A 13,515-nucleotide genomic window follows, 5' to 3' on the forward strand; every position below is an offset into this window, starting at 1 on the left:
TCCACATAGAGCTCCCCTATGACCCAGCAATCCCACTTTTGGGTATTTACCCGAATGATCACAAACAAACCCATACTAAAGCTACTAGCACAACAATGTTTATTGCAGCATTATTGACCATAGCTAAGGTATGCTTCCAACCCAGATACCCCTCAGTAGATGAATGGATCAAGAAAATGTACTATATATATATATATATATATATATATATATATAGACATATATACATATATATGTATGTCTATATTTGTATATATATACATATAGAATTCCATTAAAATGAATGACATTGCCCTGTTTTTTAGGAAATGGAAAGACTTGTAAAAATTAATTGAAGTAAGGGAGGCCCAAAGAAACATAGGTCCCATGGTTTCCCTTATTTGCAATATCTAGTAAATGTCTGAGACAAGCAGAAAAGGTCAGATAAGTTGATGTTAGGTGAAATGAACCCAATCCTCTGCTCCCCCAAGTCCCCTTCTAGAAGTAAATCCCCTTAGTTTGGGACATTTAAAAAACCTCCTCCCCAGTCTCTCTCACAGTGACCAAGTTCTTATTACCCTTAAAGCTTCTCAAATCTCCTTTTTAACCCCAAATGAATATCTCCTCTTTCCTGCTACCTGCTGAGGGCTAAAACCCATTATCCTTCAGCATCTTTCTGCCTCTCTCCTGATTCCCATTCACTCTCCCACAAACCCCCATTTTAGGAATACAAAAACCCTAATGGCTCCTACCACTTGCTTCAGGACCCTGAAAAAATAATCAGTGTCATCCTATCTGTTCTCATTTATCCAACTTTTGTGTCCTACATCTTCTCCAACTCCCCAGTCTTTTCAGTTTTTTGATTTAAACAACACTTTCTTTATTATCTCCTTACACATCACCTCAAGGCCCATCTTTGCCTTCAATTAGGAAAGACCCAAATACTCTCCAGGCTCAGCAAATAACCCAGACAATATGCCTCAAGGATTTAGAGAACTCCACCATTATTTTGACCAAACCCTACAGTAGGACTTGACCAATCACAACCTGTTCCCTAGTTTTCTTCTTCAATATGACCTCCTTCTCTTCAGTCTTTCAGTTGAGACAAATACCAACAACCTGATCAGTAGTTGTTCAAAGGGTCTATATCCTCAGAATCCTCCCCTAAGTGTACCAGTTTAGTTAATTATTTGTATGTTTATAGTTTAGACTTAAATTCCCGAAACTAACAAAATCTTCCATACTGTTACATATATAACACATATTGTTTGTAATAAATATGCAAAGATACAAAACCTCTACTTCAATTTAATTATTCTTCAGTTTGTTCTCATTTCATTCTCCCCTTCAGCATTACAGTGTTAAATCAATCTTTCTAAAGCATTGCTTTTATTTTTGTTATCACCTGATTTTAAAAAGGTAATGATTTTCTACCACCTGAACTTTTCTTTCCTAAGACCTACAGCTTTTCCTCCAGCTTTTTCCTTGCTGTGGTTTGAATGTGTCTTCTCCAATATGACAGTATTAAGAGGTGAGGCCTTTCCAATTTGATTAGGAAATGGAGGGACAAAGTGAACAAATGCAGCAGTTGTGGCAAAGGAACTATATAACTTGTGTGTGGGAAAAGAGGGATAATCTGGGAAAGAGCAAGGAAAGAGGTGACATTGTCCAAAAAGAAATGCATTTTTACCTGACTTATGTAACTGTAACCCCCCCCCCCGTATATCCCCTTTATAATAACCATACACATTTTTTTTGGTCAGTCATGTGGCTTGAACTCTGGGCCTGGGCGCTGTCTCTCAGCTGTTCAGCTCAAGGCGAGCGCTCTACCACTTGAGCTACAGTGCCACTTCCGGTTTTCTGGTGGTTTATTGGAGATAAGAGTCTCACGGTCTCTCCTGCCCGGGCTAACTTTGAACCGCAATCCTCAGATCTCAGCCTCCTGAGTAGCTAGGATTACAGGCGTGAGCCACCAGTGCCCGGCTTTACCATACACATTTTTTAAGTTGACAAAAAGTAATAAATACCTTTCAAGAATTAGTAAAAAAGTAAATACCAAACAATCCACTGACCTTCTTAACCCTCATGTTTCTTGGGGATACAAATCCTTAAAAGACTCGGCTCAGTTGTGCCAGATGTTAGTCACACCTAGGGGTCATTATTTCTCATCAGGGATGAGCTATACCTCCCTGCAGAATTCAGGACCTCCTCAATTACCACCTGTCTCTGTCCAACTAAGAGCATCTGGCCCTTCTTGGCCTTCTTTAACTTCTTTCGCCTCTGGATTCCCATTTTTTCCTTATAGACTTTCCCTTGCCCTCTGTCACTAAATGGGCCCTTTTCATTCAGCATGATTGCGAGTAGTGGTTCTAGAGCATTTTGAGAACTATCCTCTAGGTTTTTCATTGACTGCTCTGCTGCCAATTCCAAGTGGGATAGAACAAGCCATAGAAACACAAGAGAAATGGCAAGTGAAGGAGCCTCAACTCCAAACAAGCAGGCAACAGATTCTGATTTCTTCAAGGAGTCTTCTGAATGGTTGAACTGTTCCTTCTCTTGTACTATTCAAAGAACATGACCATATATTGAGTCTGAGCATGATCTAATGTATTTCCCCCTCTTTTGGCATCCTTTTCTTTTTACTATCTATTCATATTGATGCTCTTTAGAGACTGAGGTGACAAGGCTCAGCCCAGACCATCATGCACTAGATACCTTCATCTTCCCATGAGGAATAATGACCAATAATCAAACTAGTCCTCCAGTGGTTCATCTTAAGTCACATTGATGCCCTGGCTCTTTTTGCCAGAGAAAAGTACTCATAGAGATTCTCATGGGAAACTAGTGCTGCTTAATACCCTGATCTAAATTTCTGAAGTAGGTGAAAGAGAGTGAGAGTGAGAGTGAGAGAGAGAGAGAGACAGAGACAGAGACAGAGACAGAGGTATGGAGGAGGAGAGGGGAAGAGAGAAAGGTATGGAGGGGGTGAGGGAGAGAGGGAGAGGTATTTCCTAGGAAAATATACTAAGTAATATTGCAGAACAGTAAATATTTGAACAGAAATACACAACTAGCTCAGAAAATATACTCAAGTAACTGTAATCAAAGCATGGAAACTTTCACCAAAATGAATGTTCATATATCAGTGAACTGAGCAATATAATGATATTCAAGCAGTGTTGTAGCCTGCATATAGGGCAAAGAAGAATCACAGTAGATTTGTAATCAAAAGGACGATTGATAGCATAAAAGGAGGATTACATTGGAGGAAGCAAAGGATATCCAGGAAGAAATACAAATTTAGATAGTCTAGTTGGAATCTTGCTCTAACTCTAACACAACCCGCAAAATGAATGAATTAAAATGGTTATTAACTGCCCAAATTGTATAGATTTGTCTCAGAACCTCCAAGCATTCTAGACAAAATTTATGTCCATCTTAAGATTTATTTCTTTCAGTGGGTCTCTCCCTAAACCTGTGCAGTGAATTTCTCTCAGGTCTTATCAAGAGGATGTAACACTTGGGGGCAAAGATGCAGCTCAGGAGGCCTCCACTGGAGGCCAAGATGGAGAAGACCTCCACGGCCACCAAGACCTTCTCCTTGGTGCTGTGGTAGACAGGCAGGAAGGTGAGCCACACACTGCAGACATCAGCATGCTGAAGGTCAGGAACTTGGCCTCATTGAAGGTGTCAGGCAGGTTCCTGACCAGAAAAGCCACAGTGAAGGTGGCCAGGGCCAGGGCACCCAGGTATCCCAGGACAGAGTAGAAAGCAGTGAGGGAGCCCATGTTGCACAGGATGATGATGTGGCCATGTTCAGAGTGTGCATCTATGTCCACAAAAGGAGGAGAGATTCCCAGCCAGAGACCACAGAGAGTCACTTAGATGAGGGTACAGATGGGGAGGATGAGGTTAGGAGTCCTGGACAACAGCCACGGTCTCACGTTTCTCCATGGATCAGTGAGTGTGAAGGCCAGAAGCACAGTGATGATCTTAGCCAGGACCGTGGAGACAGCCATTGTGAAGACCTCTGCGAAGGTGGTGTGCTGCAGGATGCACGTGGCTTTGTTGGGACGGCCAAGGAAGAGCAAGGAGCAGAGGAAGCAGAAGGTGAGGGAAATGAGCAGAATGTAGCTGAGGGCCCGGTTATTGGCCTTGACAATAGGGGTGTCTTGGTGCTTGATAAACACCCCAAGAACAGCAGCTGTTAGTGCAGAGCAGCAGAGAGCCATGCAGACCAGAGCCAGGCCCAAGCGGTCTTCATAAGCAAGGAAGCTCTCAGTTTTCCTGAGGCAGTGGTTTCTTTGGGTGTTGGCAAATTGATGATCTGCACACCTGACACACTGCTCCATGTCTGGTGAGGAGTGAGAATCACTATTAGTCTGGGTCCCATATTTGTCTTTCCTCACATCCTCCTCTACTCAAGCTGCTCATTTTCCCTTATTCACCAGTTGACCTGTATTGCTCTCAATACCAACTAGTATAACTCTCTGTATCAAAATATGTTCACGTGAATTCTCTTTCTTTCACACATTTCTTCCTCTTTCCTTCTTCCCTTTCTCTTTTTTCTGTTTATCTCCCTTCCCTCTTTCCCTTCCTCATTTCCTCACATCCCCCCTCGTCTCTCTCTTTCTCCCTTTCTCTCTCTCTCTCTTTCTTTCTTTCTTTCTTTCTTGCTTGCTTGCTTGCTTGCTTGCTTTCTTCGTCTGTCTGTCTGTCTGTCTGTCTTTCATCCAGTGCTTGAACTATGCCCCTAGGAATTTTTCCTGAGTATTCATTCTCAAAACTACCACTCCACCATTTGAGTCACAGCTCAAATTCCAGCTCCTTTGGTGCTGAATTGTGGAAAAGATTTTTACTGAGTTTCCTGCTCATCATTGCATCGAAGCTCCATCCTCAAATCTGAATTGTCTGAGTCACTTGGATTACAGGTGTAATATATAATTACCTAGCCATCCTGCTACATTCTTGACAGGTCATACCTCTCTGGCTCTCTGCTACACATTCAAGAAATAATGGAAAATACAGAATCAGCCCGAGCACTTCAATTTAAAAAGAAAGTTTAATCCTAAACTCAACCTACTACTTACCCCAAATATAAACTTCCTGAGCATTTGATCTATGGGAGGAGGAGTTGGGGAGGTTGGAAGGAATGGATGGTAAGAGAAAAACAAAGGAGGAGGCAACAATACTCAATAAGAAATGTACTCATTTCCTTACCGATGCAAATGTAACCACTCTGTACAGGATTTTAACATTAAAAATGTATTAAAAAACAGAACAATGCTCCTCCACTGATATGAGAGGATCTCAGAAAGCTCAGCTTGAGGAGGGAGAAGAGACACGAAATGGAGATGGTGAACTACTTCTGAATCAATGATAATTCAGTAATTGCTAGTCAACCTAGTGCCAGTGTCAGATATGGAGTGATCATAACAAAAAAAACACCAAAAAAGCCCCAAAGCCTCTTGTATTATTAGGTATGCTAAATCGAAAATAACATTTAATTAGGAAAGAGTAGCAATGAGCATTCACAAATGAAAGTCTGTGTTACATTCACAATTCCATTTAGATTTGCATGTCATTTCAAACATCAACAACTAATCCTTGATATTTTCTTTTTATATACTCTCTTTAAATAAAAAAAACATGTGACTGAGGAGAGGGGAACAGGGTATTGTAATGGAGGGGCAGTGGGTTGTTTCTTCTAAGGAGAAGTATGGTTAACGGTAGTTATAGAACTTTGGGTGAAGGTGCATATGTGTTCCTGCTGTTTTATTGTATATCATTCCACTCGTTCGGATAGACTGAAAGTTAAGAAGGAGAGATGGGGAATTTCTCTATAAGTCACAGACTCACCTGTCGCATTATTAATCTCATTCTCTGGGCAAAGAATGCAGGCAAAACAACAGGTAGCATTTCCCTCCAGAGAGGCCTTCCTGAATCCAGAACCACAGTTCTCAGTGCAGACAGACTGAGGAGTCTGGGAACATTTAGATGAAGGGTAGTGACTATTCATCCTTTTACCTGACATCCCAGACACTCCAGTACTTTAAGGGAAAAGATCATCAAAACACAAAAACTTTAAATATATACAACGAGGCCTTCTTACAGTTTCATGTAACATGACCTGAAGAATATATGGGGTCTCGACATCCAGCCCCTCATGCTATCAGGAAGTCATGGAGCCTTGAAGAGGTGGATGTTAATTCTAGGAAATTAGGAAATGGGAGTTAACCCTGCATCCCATTCTTGTATCAGGTGATGATGTGTTTTCTCTCATGAGAAGAACATAACCAAGGGAAACTTTAAATCCACACTCTAATGCACAGCTAAGTGCTTTGAAGGTGCTTCTGTACCCAGGGTTATTCACATCTCACTCTCTTGACTTCCCAGCTGCCATGAGGTGGGTGAACTTCACTGGCAGATGCTCCTTTCATTACAACTTGTGTCAACACAGATCCAAAAGCAACAATCTACCCAAGCATGGTCTGAAATCTCCAGGCAGAAGCAAAGCAAGCCCTTCTGCCTTCTCATTTGATTCCCTCAGGTATTTGGTCACAGTGTTGGAAAGATGATTCACAGGTGGCATTTAGCTTTTATGATATTCAATATGCAAACATAGAACAACATATTGATAGTGAAATGTTCTCCTATTCCTTCCATGAATCTCTTAGTAAGAAACTTCCAGAAACATTAAGTGGTGAAATGTACACGACTGAACCATAGTTTTATTGAACAAGTTTTTAAAAAAAGGGTAAGCTTATTGCTTATTTATACATAGAGTATGACATTATGCTTAGAAACAACAAACTCTGGGGGAGAAATAGGATATGGTGATACTGTCTACAAGCATTGTTATTGTAACCTGACTAAGGAAATTGTAAGCTCTTTCTACAACTACTTCCTAATAACAATACTTTTTTTAAAGGAGAGAGTAAAAAAAGTAGAAATGACCCACCTTGGTAATTCCTATGGGCCACTCTATCAGATTTTCAAACAAAATCAGTTGTTGCCCATGTGGCCTAGATGGAGAAAACTCGCCAACTTTCACCCTTTGTCCCAGACCTTCTGGAAAATTCCAAAAGCTCTTAATGTCATACTCTGCCTCCAATTTCCTTTCCTCATTCAAAACCACGTGGTCTCCAACAGGATTGTTAAATTGGATCTTCTTCAAAAAGGGATGCAGCTAAAAGGGACACATTATAGTATGGTGAAGTGCTTCCCAGTGTTGTCACAGAACCCCAGAACAATGGATTACTCTTCATTCCCATCCCCTGATTCACACACACCACAGAAATCCAACCAATTGTATCAAATACAGGCCCACAGCAGACTAAAGTGTTACCAAGTTCTAAAACCTGGGTATCCAGGATTGGATGCAGAAACTCAATTTCAAGGGAATGCAACTCCAGCTACATCTAACAAAATAATGAATTATCATATGACAGACCTCAAAGACTTTCAATTGCATTCCAATCACTTATTTTATGATTGTGATCAGAGAGTAAGTCTGAAATTAGGTGAATAATATACCAAGTAGGATAGTAAAATATTTATGACAATTATGAAAGACTACTTTAAGCAAGACTTAGTTCATTTTGGTGTGTGTGTTTGTGTGTGTGTGTGTGTGTGTGTGTTAGTGTGTGTGTGTGTGTGTTTCTATCCTGTGACACAAACTCAGGGCTTAGGCACTCAAATTGAGGTGGTTTTATTTTCTTTTCAAGGTATGCATTCTATCCATTGAGCCAAAGCTCCACTTCTGACTTTTGATAGTTAACTATAGTCAGGAGTAAGCCACAGGTGTGAGCCAGTTGTGTCCAGACAATATTAGGTTTTCAAGAATTAGTCACCTTGATCTGTTATTTTAAAAAGTTTCAAGGACAATTTGGATATATTGAAAAGGGGATGGCTTTTTCCACACATAGGGAGGATGGGGACAGAAGACACAGCTCTTCCTTTTCATGGATGCAGCATTCTTCAAGAACATTGTCTTCACAGCTCTACATTCACTCATGTAGAGTATGACAGGCCCAATATTTCTTATATTTTCCTAAATGGAGCCAGATGAGTTAGTTCCATCTGCTATGAAAGCTTCTATAGAAAGTCTATATGCCTAGAGTAGGTCACCCAAAAACAAAGCCATTACCTGTGAAGAGAGATATGCCCTTGGTTGACCATTGTGCCCTGGTGGCTCTTCCATGTGATGAAGAAATATCTGGTGGAGAGCGTGGGCCACAGCATACACAGCATTGTAGATGTTGTAACTCTCTTCTGATATAGTCATGTCAAAAATGTGCCTCAGCAACCAATGGAGTGTGGCATTGTATGAACAGTGCCCCAAGTCTCAGCTGTCAGACTTAATCAGTAGGCTATTAACAGACTGAATCCATGACCTAGGAAGGGAATTTTTCCTAAGTTATTTGACAAGGTACCTTTCAGAATAAAACTGGTGAACAGAAAAGTGTTTCTATGATGATGAAAGAAGGTGAGAGATGCATGGAAGGAGTGGATCAGAAAATATCTTTTACCAATGGTGGCATCATCATAGGGTGAGTTCATGACCCAGACTTTCCTTGTAATTAAAATGTGCCCAAATTTAACAATAAAGCTTAGTAGAAATTTACTGTCCCAATAAATGATAATCACATTGGTTGATGAGTCCATTAGCTGGCGATACTTCGATAAATCATCTGAGTATTCTGTAGAGGCATTGTAAGGGATCATGTTCTCAAAGGCAAAACAGACTCTACTCTTGCCCATCTCTTCTCTCAATTCTGAGAGGAACCACACACCATAGTTGTCTTCAATGATGAACAGTCCCACCCAAGTCCAGTTGAAATGAAGCATCAAAGAGACCATGGCCAGGGCTAGATATGAGTCTTTGGCTGCCATCTGATAGACAGTCCCAAACTTTCCATGGTCACTCAGGAGAGGATCAAAAGTCCCAAAAGTGAGCTACAGGGAAAAAATAAACACAACACCAGGAAGAGGATGGTAATAGGCAAGCCTCAGTCCTGATGTGAGCTAAACAACAACTGGCAAGGGTGGGAGCAAAAGTTTGCTTATCCCATTTGCAAAGTCATCTCCCATGTTCCAAGCACTTTGAATACATGTGTGGATAAGGCTCAGAGCTTTGGCTCATCCTTTCCTCTCTTTAAACCTCTCCTTTTATTTAGAGCAAAGAAAATGTGTCTGTTCCACCCATTTTTGGAGTCTTTTCCCTCTGAGATTATGCATTTGGAAGGGTTCGTGATAATACCTCTTCAGCCTGTCCAGGACAGAGTCCATGTGGACATAGCTTCACATATGCCCACCTCTCCCAGCCTCACCTGTGGAAGTTGGTAGAGATCCAGCAGTGTCCCGATTGGAACAGATGTGCTTGAGGTTCCTGTGAGTACTGCTAAAGCTTTGCTGTCTCTTCTGCAGGTGTAATTGGGGCTGTTTTTATTTTTCCCAGACAGCCAGATGAGAGGATCCTCTAACAGATCAGTACCTAAATAATGTGCACTATAGATCTCATACCCCAGAGTCATGTTGGGTAGCAGATGGGGATTCTTGTTGATCTCCTCCACAGCCAGCAGCAGGGTGAGAAGCAATTGGTATTTCTTTAAGTTGATCCTGCACAAAGGTCACAAATTTTGGGTAGGTATATGCTTATCACAAATGATTAACTGCAAGTCTCATGACTTTTTTGAATCAAATGCTTATCTCTACCCACAGTAATATGTGTGGATCCTATCTTCTAACAGGATGGCATTCTAATTTGGTGTCTTAGTATTGAGAGATCTCCTAAACAGGCCTTGATCAGCATACATGAGGTGACTATTCTTCTGAGATTGTAGAAAGGATGGGGATGAACAAGGTGGCTTTTCCTCTCTTGCACATGTCTATGTGAAAAACACTGCTGTCTGTTGGAACACAGGGGCATGCCCAGCTCACACCCCAAATCATTAACTACCTTGAATTAGCTGTACACATATGAAAAAATTCTTAGAAACACATTTCAAATTTGGAGCACATTGTCCACCTGAGTTCGACCAATATGAGCAGAGAGGCAGTGCCTGCTGTCTCAGGAGTAAATAGCAAACAGGCTGCCTTGTCTCTGTGCACTCTTGCAAAACTTTCCCGATGGTGCACCCTTCTGCAAACAAGTGAATCTTACCTTGTAAGGAAATTAAAGAAAACAAAGAAATTCAATTCATGTCATGTGGTAGAGGCACACTAAGCTGACTTAGAGAATGCCATCATTCAAGGTGATTCCTCAGAAGCAGTGCAAGATGGCAACTGAGGGAGAGAGAACCTGAAGATTGCCTCACCCAACAAAGAAGAGATGAGAGTCATGGGGTGTGGAATGGAGAGTTCTTCTCTAGTGGAACAAAACAACAGAAAAAGATGTGCGAGAAAAAGAGTAAAGAAGCCACCTCCATGTTCCTCCCATGCAACAGCATTAGTAGCTCATTATGGACAGAAACTCTCCAACATTGCTGGGAGGAAGAGAATTAAAGTTAAATCTCAGCACCATCCCTGTATCCTAGGACCAGTGCTGGGGAAGAGATTATAGTTTCTACTCTTGTGTCCAGATATTTAGATTGTCCCTCTGGAACTGGTTTAGGACAGAGAAAGAAGACACTGCCACAACCTCCCTCCTCCAATCTTGTGAATGACAGCAGGTACAGAATACAACCCCCTAGTGAAGAGGGCATAAGATTGGGTCAAGGTTTTTCTTAGAACCCTTTATCAGGCATGTAATGGTTGGACCAATAATCCAGAATAAACTAGAGGCACTCTTTGATCATGGCACCCCAGCTTCCATTGGAATCTTTCAGGAGGTGTTGGAAGGTCCCTGAGGCACAACCAAATGCCATTTCCATCAGTTTCCACCATGGGTGGAGTAGGCTGACACCTGTCTTCCTACTTAGCCTTGTGAAGCCACTGTTGCTATGTGACTGTGGTGATATCTGGCTCAGTCCCAGTCTTGTTGCACAGTGAAGAAACTCGAGGACCATTGCCCTAGAAAGATAGTGCTCAACATGGAAGCAGGCAGAAACTTAGGTTGCTCTAGGAAACTAATGTGCACTGGTCTATGGCAGCATAAGCTGGAGTATGGGCCACCTGACAGTTTGGGCTTTCTGGATGGGAGATTAAGCCTGAGTGTATGGCGGTGTTCACCAAGATGGCCTTGTGGCTTCCTTTGTTTTTTTGTTTTTGTTTTATTTTGTCAGTTGTAATGCTTGAACTCTAGGCCATGGATCTGTCCCTGAATTCTTCAGTTCAAGGCTAGTGCTCTACCACTTGAGCCACAGTGCCACTTCTGGTTTTCTGATGTTAATTTGGAGATAAAAACCTCATGGATTTTCCTGCCTGGGATGGCTTTGAACCCTGGTACTCAGATCTCAGCTTCCAAAGTAGCTAGGATTACAGGTATCAGCCACCGGTGCCCAGCTGTATCTTCCTTTACAAACTTTACCAAGCTGCTGTGACACAGCATGGTTCTCCATTCTACTTTCCATGGGTGGGATACAGGGAATTAAGATGGTGATCTTGTCCCATAGCTTAGTGTGGGCCATATGATAGCCCTAGAACTTTGCCATCACCCCATAGCCTTTGGCAGAGCTCTATAATCATCTCAGTACCTGGGAGTCATCTACCACCAGACAGTCTGAATTCTATTCTAGCTATCACTAATTGTGTATGGTTGTGGCCATCTTGGCCCATGAATGCACTTGTACCACATTCAACCTCAAACTTAGTGCTCACCTAGCACTGTATTGGTCTAGATTGCAGTGGACTGAGGATGCTGTAATCAGGCAGGATAGACTATGGAAAATGAGTCCTGGTTAGTGCATGCCAGAATTCAAAACTCAAGCTTAAAACTTGTCCATCTACTTCCCTTAATGTTAAGGGAATGAAGTCTTTTAAGGGAAAATGGAGTAGAATAGATTAGTAAAAAAAATGAGGTTTGGGAAGCTCACAGTAAATAGAGAGGTATTCATCCATCTACATATCTTAAGATTAAGGGACCAAAGTTATTTAGCACAAAAAGAAGCTGGATAAATTATGGGAAAAAATGAGTCCTAGTGAAGGCAACTCAGAAACATGTGATTTAGAAACACAGGGCTACTATCTTTACTTCAAAGAGAGACGACAGGTTGCATTTCTCATCATTTGAATTAGCAGTTGTCTTGTTGTGTGTACGCCTTCCTCCAAGATGCTCCCCCAAACTTTAGCAACATCCTACCCCAAATATAGACAACAGCACACCTTCTTCCCTCAAAGATAATCATCTTGAAAGAATGCCCAAAACATACAGAAACTCAGAAAGTTTAACACCAGGAGTGATTAGAACAAAAGTGAATCAACTATGTTTGCAAAACTTTGAAGTCAGTCCTCCCACCTTTACCATATGAATACCCCTGGCAGCCCAAGAGCTGTGTGTCTCTCCTCAGTTAGAGTGTATCTTTGCCTTTCTGTTTCCTGTTTTTCTATCTGCTTGTTTGTTTGCTTCCTTACTCAGTAAAGCTCTGCCACATTTTCTTACTGTTGTGACTTGTATAGAATTTCTTCTTCTGTGATCAAAGTCCAGGATCTCAAGTGAAGAGTCCCTACTTTTATAGGAAAACTTCATTAACCTTCATAGTTTTGGTGACCCTGCTGGTTGGTATTGCAGAGTTCTGGTTTCCACAGCTCTGACTAAGGCCTGTTCTAGCACAGAGATCTTGCCACTGCTAGGCAGAATCCACTCACAAGTCCATTCCCTGTGGACGAGGTATATGTTCCCTCTGTGTACCCAGGAGGAGGCATACTTGGACCCACGAATCATTAAAGTTCTCGTGAGGTTTTTAGAACCACAGAGTATTTGTCATCAAAATTGCCTTTGGTTTTCTCTGGTACTGAAGTGGTTTATCACCTCACAGCTGACTTCCCTCAAGGCCCTGGGCTTCCTCTAGTGGTGACATTGTGGAAGTCACTACAGACTCAGGAACACTGAAGCCTGCCTGGAATTTCTGGAAAGACAGGCAAAAAGCCAGACCATTGGTGTAAATCCCAGACATTTCAAAGGACAGTTTGTTTCACATGCCACTATGGATGAAGTATGTTCCAGAACAATGAGTTCTCCTAACATTCATTGTAATCATTTTGGGGAAATTCTGATAGAATCTCAACTCTCATGGATGTTTGCTGATGTCCTTGTGTACAATTTAACTCTCAGGCTTTACAGCTAGAATGTCAGTTATACTAAATATGAATTGGGAACTGGTGGCTAAGGCCTGTAATTATAACTACTAAGGAGGCTGATATAGGAGAATTATGTTTTGTAGTCACTTTGGGCAGGAATGTCTGTGACAGTCTTATGTGCAAGCAACTCAACAGAAACTGGTGCAAAACTGTTGGTCAAGTGGTAGAGTGCCAACCATGACAGAAAAAATGCTAAGGGACAGCCATCAGTACTTGAGATGACGCCTGAGTATCAGTATATGTGTGACCATGAACACACACACACACACACACACACACACACACACACACACACAC

General features: G+C 41.6%; 1 protein-coding gene across 1 annotated transcript in view; it reads right to left on the reverse strand.

The window, feature by feature from the left end:
• Positions 1 to 3,417: 3,417 nt before the first annotated feature.
• The window catches only part of LOC106000613 (vomeronasal type-2 receptor 116-like), an 11,659-nt gene continuing 1,561 nt past the window's right edge, over positions 3,418 to 13,515 (reverse strand). The window contains 7 exon segments of the mRNA XM_013035895.1: positions 3,418 to 3,626; positions 3,629 to 4,333; positions 5,839 to 5,962; positions 6,941 to 7,168; positions 8,129 to 8,325; positions 8,511 to 8,937; positions 9,312 to 9,600. Coding sequence (XP_012891349.1) covers positions 3,418 to 3,626; positions 3,629 to 4,333; positions 5,839 to 5,962; positions 6,941 to 7,168; positions 8,129 to 8,325; positions 8,511 to 8,937; positions 9,312 to 9,600 — 2,179 coding nt within the window.

Source organism: Dipodomys ordii, unplaced genomic scaffold (assembly GCF_000151885.1).
Source record: "Dipodomys ordii isolate 6190 unplaced genomic scaffold, Dord_2.0 Scaffold230, whole genome shotgun sequence".
In the NCBI taxonomy this organism is placed as follows: Eukaryota; Metazoa; Chordata; class Mammalia; order Rodentia; family Heteromyidae; genus Dipodomys; species Dipodomys ordii.